The sequence below is a fragment of the Hordeum vulgare genome, chromosome 5H, assembly GCF_904849725.1.
Source record: "Hordeum vulgare subsp. vulgare chromosome 5H, MorexV3_pseudomolecules_assembly, whole genome shotgun sequence".
NCBI classification, from domain to species: Eukaryota; Viridiplantae; Streptophyta; class Magnoliopsida; order Poales; family Poaceae; genus Hordeum; species Hordeum vulgare.
Window position 1 is genome coordinate 354,046,235 of NC_058522.1, and position 7,580 is coordinate 354,053,814.

A 7,580-nucleotide genomic window follows, 5' to 3' on the forward strand; every position below is an offset into this window, starting at 1 on the left:
TTTACATTAACTTTAAAATAAATGACTCAATTTTACATTAACTTTAGTACAAAGTTAGTAAAAGTTGTGTCACTTATTTTAGAACCCGGAAGGAATATATAATTATAAGAAAAGTATTAAATATAAATATAATATAAAATCAATCTTCTCGTGTATTTTTGCATGTTGAGATAGGTTTTTCGCATGCATGTTTCATGATGGAGTGGCAATGCTTGCATGTTGATAAATATATGATAGTGCGTGTGGACCTTTTCTCATGCATGTTATGGGATGATGTGACATGCTTACATGCTAAGCGAAATAGTTAAGGCATGTACAATGATTCTATCATACGAGTGCCACATATGATAAATGATGAGGTAAAGAAAAAAGAACTCATAAAAAAAAAGATTTGTCTTCTTTTATTTAAAAAAAACAAGAGATAATCTCTTAACACAATATGTCTCACCATGTTTTTAGAAATATCTAGTTATTTAAGATAAGGCTAAGAAATAACCCGTTGTGAAGATATTTTTTTGCCATTTCTAAATTACATGTAAGAATTAAGATAAAATTATCTTATCAATCATTGGCCCTTAGTAGGGAGTAGCTATTTAGATATATAAAATTTCTCAGACCATCAAACTTGTTGGATATGTATACTTCGATCAATTTACAGTCACATTACAACCATATAACTAGCTATCGCTATACGAGGGAAACTCCAGTTCACGAATCCTGCCGTGGATCGGTGGTCCACAAATTGCGTGCCCTCGTGTGTGCATGCCGCAAATCCCCACCCCGAACCTACACCAGGTCGGAGGTGATTATTATTTTTGGGGGAGAACCAAGGTTGGACTTGTTGCTTGAATGATGTGTACAAATCTATATAATCTAAAGTTGCATATTTGCTGGTTATTGTAGTCCATGGATTTATATGACTATGCATATAACATTGTTGGATGCGTCATACAGCACTGATCGATACAATATGATCACCAACCCACCCACTCATGCACGCGCGCAAGCATGCCTGCACCACTGAAAAGTGCATACGTGTACATATATATATGACCGAATGGACAAACATGTCCCATTCAATTAACTAGTCGACAGCACATCCATATGAAAAATATTTAATTACGTAGCAACTGAGCGGGCTTCATGATGAGCTGCTCATGCATGTTGTCTCGGACGTCGTCACTTGGTGGTAGCACCGGCAGCATCCCTTTCTCCTGGAGGCTCTTCACCGTCTCGTATATACTCTGCAGCACCGGCACGAACTCCATCCCCAGGTCCTTGAGCCTCTGGTTAGTGAACTTGTACCCTTTCACCGGTGGGTTCACCTCGTCCTTGCACCTATACACACACACACACACACCAGCACGCATGTTAATGACCAAATCCATCTATCAACCGAAAATATGGTTTGTAGAACCAGCGGTGATGTTTGCATGCAATCTGCATGCGACGACGTACTTGGTGGGTACGGGATACTCGGGGAAGAGCTTGCCGAGGACGCGGCAGAGCTCGCCGCGGTGGAGCGTGGTGCCCTCGGCGCAGATGTAGCGGCCGTGCGCGTCGGGGGCCTCGTAGACGCGGACGTGCGCCTCGGCCACGTCCTTGACGTGCACGTACGCCTGCGCCGCGTTCACGTACGTCTTGGCCGACCCCGTCAGGTACTTCATCACGTGCTCCGTGCTCGCGTTCACCGTCGGCTGCAGCAGCGGGCCCAGCACCAGCACCGGGTTCACCACGACCAGCTCGATGCCGCGCTGCCGCGCCGTCTCAAGCGCGTCCTGCTCGGCCACCGTCTTGGCGTAGCAGTACCAGTTCTGCACACGCAAGGCATGCATGGATCAGTCATGCATGCAATAATGGTTTACATCTTCGAAAGACATGATGATTCTTCTTATGTTTCTTCAAAGAAATGATGAACTTCCACGTTCATTCTTCCGTTTGGAAAAAGAAAGCACTTCCATTCAAAAAGTGGATGACCGACCGTGTCCCCAACTGCCGAGCTATCCACATATATTTTATTCTACCCGAGTTTGGTCTCAACAACCAAAGAAGCAAAGGATAGGATCCCAGCCGATCGAGTATATGTGCGGCGGTAGGTGTGGAGCAAAAGGTATTTGGAGTGGTTAAAAATGGCCGCAAGCTAGAATGGTCTTGCTGGTGCAGTGCTTGGCGCACTGGCCAAGGAAGAACACCTCATATATAGGCCCAAGTAGGTAAGAAATCAACGTCGCCCTTTCTAGGAGTTCGACCTTTGCATCCACGTTTGGTGAAGCTCAACATTTGCGTACCATCAAAAATTTATCAAGCGCACGTTCTATCAAATCATTGGCAGTAAACATGGGTTATTGTGTCTCTGTATATATATATGAACAAAACAAACAATTACTACTACGTACCGCTGTCTTTTTGCAGTAGTCAAGGTCGCTCCAGCAGGTGTCATCGACGGGCTTGCTGGGGTCCCTGTGGGGGTTCATGTACACCGTGCCGATGGTCGACGTGAAAACCACACGCTTGATGCCCATGTCCGCGGCTGCAGTGATCACGTACTTGGTCCCCCGGATCGCCGGCTCGATCATCTTCTCCTGCAGGTAGCGATCGATCGGGAGTTTAGTTTCCATGTAGCTTACCGATGGAATGGATCAATCAAGGACAAATTGAATCTATCGTGTGGCATCAATGGTACGTACAGGGTCGTCGGTGACGGGGGAAGCGGCGTGGAAGATGCCCTCGCAGCCGGTGAAGGCCTCGACGAGGGTTTCTGGCTCCATAAGATCGGCGCGGAGGAGGACGAGGCGGTCGGCGGCGCCGTCAAAGGCTCTCAAGTGATCGTTCTTTGGATCAACTGCCACAAGTCATGCAAACGATCGAATTAATAGTAGATAAGAAGACGAGTGTCTTGTGCAAGAAGAACTCACGTACTGATCGATAGAGCATGTTATATCACACACGTACCAGGGTTGCGAACGGTGCCTCGCACGGTGTACCCCTTCTGGAGGAGGCGCTTGACGAGCCACGAGGCGATGAAGCCGCCGGCGCCGGTGACGCACACCGTCCGGCCGTGGCCGGGAAGGTCGGCTGCCGGCACGTTATCTGTCGTCTCGATCGGCATCTCTCTCGACTTACTTTCGGATTGGCACGACGTACGTATCTGGGGATGTTGCTAGCAGCAGGGGCCTAGCAAGGTATCGACAGGCACCAGTACGATGTGTACTGGGAAAGGTTCTTGCCTGCTACCACAACACAATCACCAGGTAAGTAGTGTAGTAGCTAGCTAGGCAGCTGCTGGATATGAGAGGGTACTACGCATCGTGGCTGTATTTATAGAGGCAGCGAAAGAGAGAGCTTGAGTGGTTCGAGACGGTTGGAAAACCGTGTGGCCCGCATCGACAGGACGGTCGTCGCTCGCTTTTGGCGCCATAGTTGGTGGGAAACTTTCTTTACTTGCTGCGGCCAGAGTTGGCACCTCGATTTAAGCATTGCGCATGATTCACAGAATCACAGTACAGTAGTACTACTATACATGAACTAGTTTAGTACTAAATGGGTGCTTGAGCTCATTTGTTTAAGTGAGATTAAGCTCTCCGTCATATTCATAACCGGCCGTCTGCCGGGCCGCACCTTCGAACTTAGGCCAGCAGCTTCGTTGATTTGGGGTTGGTAGTCAGCTACTAACTATAGGAGTCGTGAGGCGCGTGTTAGACCCCGAGAAAAGTATTCTGTGCGACGTACTCGTCGTCTGTACGTGTTACGTACATGTGCTTCATGTGGGGATCATCCAGGGTCAGTATTCGCTTTCAACTGGTAACGTCTTTGATTAAGCCCCTCATGCATGGATGGATGTCTTACTGCGTATTTTCCACAAGATGCTAACTGGAATTAGAAGATATTCACATTGTAGCTCTGTGATTTCTCATTTTAGCCAGTTCAATGGCGGTCACATGTCTATATTTATATGATGAAAATACTGTTGGATTATAGATGGGATTCGGTGCATATGACGCAACAATACCTGATTAATCCCTAATGCCCATTTAGATGCATGGCAAACGGTGTGAAGTTTAGTATGGTGCTACAAGTGAAGCGAGAGTGTGAGCCTTTTATAAGGGTTGCGGGAATAAGCCAATCCTTAGTCGGTCAGAAATGCTTAATTAATTTTGGAATGTGCCTTGTCAGTCAGCATTTTAAGCGTTGGCAAACAAGGACCACCCTGTCGCTCACAGCGATGAACATGTTCTGAGTTAGTGATGTGCACTAGTAGAAATGAGGGCTTTGGCCCACTTGATGAAATCTTATTAGTCTCGGTTCACTCACGAGCCAGGACCCATGGGGGGCATCGGTCCCGGTTCATGAGGCGAGGGCGTCGGCCGGGCCTCGTGGGCCATTGGTCCCGGTTTGTACGACGCCTTTGGTCCCGGTTCCAGACATGAACTCGGACCAATGTGTCTCGCTCCTGGCCCACAACCATTAGTCCCGGTTTGTTGCTGGAACCGGGACAAAATTTGAACTTTAGTCTCGGTTCCAGCCACAAATCAGGACCAATGGTTGGCCTATATATACCCCCTGCCCGCAAGCAGTGCACTGCTCTGTTTTTTTGGCCATCCGTAGGAGAGCTTTGTGGTGCTCTAGCTCACCTCCTATGCACATGAGGTGTTCGATGAAATGCCCGAGCCACACTTAAGCTTTCTCCTTTCGAATCTCCTTGTCCAAGCTCCATTTTCCTCAAGTTTTGTGTACTTTGGTGGCCCGTCCTGTCCCGTCCATGTCCTCACCGCCGTCCATCGCCCGCGCCCACCTCGACGCCGGCACCACCGTGGTTAGTCTCTTCTTCTTATTTATTTATTTTGAATGAAAAAAGTTCTTACTTGTATGATTTAGGTAGATACTTATGTAATTTTCTTACTTTTATTATTGTTTGTTATTATATAGTGCGATGGTTTTGGTATCCTCCTCCGTCGGCCCTCGTCCTGTCTATGATTTGGATGTGGTATATATTATATTTTATAACTATTTGTTTTATTTAGTGTTTATGACAATTATGCCGACCAACGTGACATTGATTTTTTAATCTAGGAGGTATGTGAACCGGAAATTCCAACCGACATAGAAATTCTTGCCGAGAAGTTAAATTTGATTGAAGAAGAAAACAATTACTTGAAAGAAAAACTACAAAGAGTTGAAGAGGAGAAGATGATATTGGAGTTGGATGTTGCCGATGTGCGTGACGATCACAAGATCGAAATGGATGCAATGCGCTTGAAGAGTAGAAAGATTAGAAAATATGCCATTCATACTGAGGCTTGTTATCATTATGTCGTTGGATCAATTGCTACCTTAGTTGCGGTTATGTTCGCATTTGTTGTTGCATTTAAATTTTATAGTTTCAATGTATGTTCTAATTAGATGCTCTAAAGAGCTATATGTTGTTCAATAATGAGAACTATGTATGAACGTTATGTATTTATTTTGGTCACTACTGTACTTTGGCTTTAATGTGATGATGAATTTCTATTAATTTTGTCACTTTTCTATTCATGATATGTTGTAATGGTTTTTAATACACTTTATTATAGAACGCACGCAGATGAACCGGCAATGGATGTACGGTGACAAAGCAGAATGTATGTATTAAGGGCCTGCTTAATTTTCTCGAAGCGGCTGAGGCAGACAAGTAGACCGATACTTTCTGCATCTACTACTATCACTCCACACATCGACCGCTATCTAGCATGCATCTAGTGTATTGAGTTCATAACAAACAGAGTAACGCCTTAAGCAAGATGACATGATGTAGAGAGATAAATTCATGCAATATGATATAAACCACATATTTTTACCTTTGATGGCAACAACACGATGCGTGCCTCGCTACCCCTTCCGTCACTAGGTGAGGACACCGCACGGTATGAATTCAAAACCAAGCACTTCTCCCATTGCAAGAATTATAGATCAAGTTGGCCAAACGAAACCCAGAACTCGAAGAGAATTACAAGGATACGAAATCATGCATATAAGAGATCATAGGAGACTCAAATAATATTCATAAATAATCTGATCATAAATCCACAATTCATCGGATCTCGACAAACACACCGCAAAAGAAAGTTACATCAGATAGATCTCCATGAAGATCATGGAGAACTTTGTATTGAAGATCCAAGAGAGAGAAGAAGCCATCTAGCTACTAGCTATGGACCCGAAGGTCTGTGGTGAACTATTCACGCATCATCGAAGAGGCAATGGTGTTGATGAAGAAGCCATCCGTGTCCGAATCCCCCTCCGGCAGGGAACGTGCCCCAGATGGGATCTTGCGGAGGCAGAAGCTTGCGGCGGCGGAAAAGTATTTTCGTGGCTCTCTTCGGTCGACTTGGAATTTTATAGAATTTATAGGCGAAAGAGGTAGGACAAAGGAGGCACGTGGGGCCCACAAGCCTGCCAGGCGTGGCCCCCTCCCCAGGCCGCCGCTAGGGGGCTTGTGACCTCCCCCTACGTCTCCTGCCTTGGTTCTCAAGTCTCCTGCGTATCTTCTGTTATGGAAAAAATCATCCCGCAGGTTTTATTTTGTTTGGACTCCGTTTAATATTCTTTTTTGAAAAAAGGTCAAAAACACGGAAAAACCAGAAACTGGCACTTGGCACTGAGTTAATAGGTTAGTCTCAAAAAAGATATAAAATAGCATATTCATGCATATAAAACATCCAAAGTTGACATGATAATAGCATGGAACCATAAAAAATTATAGATACGTTGGAGATGTATCAACCGGCTGGGAGGAACCTTGTTGGTTATTGCTCTTGAACTTCGGGGGCAGTGGCAGCGTTCACCATGGGTGACGGCGACCGGCGAGCGCCAGCGGCACCGACGTGCGCTGTGTGAGCAACGCGGGTGGTGCGGTGCTCTGCGCTAGCCCGGCGAGCGTCAGCCATCGGAGCATCGGAGCTTGGAGAAGGCACAGCTTGGAGAAAACCCTGACACGCCCCCTACATGGCGCGCCAACTGTCGGATTTCGAGCTCCGCAAAAACCCTAAGGATTCGAAAACAGAGGCGTGTATGAGGATCTCCCCCTACCTTCACCTAGCTCGCTAATCGATGGAAACGACGAAGGACTCACTCGATGGTGAGGGAAACACTGAAAACAACAGTTTACCCAGGTTCGGGCCACCGTGAAGCGTAAAACCCTACTCCTGCTTTTGGTGGATTGCCTCTCACGGAGGTTGGTGGATGAACTAGCATAGTGCTCTCGAGCCTCCGGAAGCTATGTGGCTTGGTGTGTTGTTCTAGGGCCAGAATGAACCGATCCCACTACCAAGTGTTCTACCCTTTCTATTTATAGCGGAGGCCCGAGTCCTCTTCCCTCATAGCTTCGACAGGAAGGGATCCCACAACGGCCAATTTTGAAGGGGAACAGGGGAACATGCTCCCCCGTCCAAAGGTGGTCTTCGCATGCAAAGTAACTGTCCGCGCTGCAGGGACGGGCCCGAGGATGACGTTTGCCCTACTGGCGGGCGGCGGCGGCTTCGTTGCACCAGAAGGGAAACCTTTGGAAGATGCCTTTGGAACCCCGGTACGCTCCCGCCCCCTTT

The 7,580-nt window shown here is 46.7% G+C and overlaps 1 protein-coding gene across 1 annotated transcript; it reads right to left on the reverse strand.

Moving 5' to 3' along the window:
* Window positions 1-869: 869 nt before the first annotated feature.
* On the reverse strand, window positions 870-3,304 carry LOC123398835 (cinnamoyl-CoA reductase 1-like). The gene is made up of 5 exons (XM_045093283.1): window positions 2,953-3,304; window positions 2,688-2,842; window positions 2,397-2,582; window positions 1,459-1,814; window positions 870-1,338 (listed from the first exon to the last, which is right to left on the reverse strand). Exons 1-5 carry the CDS (start codon window positions 3,107-3,109, stop codon window positions 1,116-1,118), a joined length of 1,077 nt encoding a protein of 358 aa, XP_044949218.1. The 5' UTR covers window positions 3,110-3,304; the 3' UTR covers window positions 870-1,115.
* Between the last annotated feature and the right edge of the window lie 4,276 nt (window positions 3,305-7,580).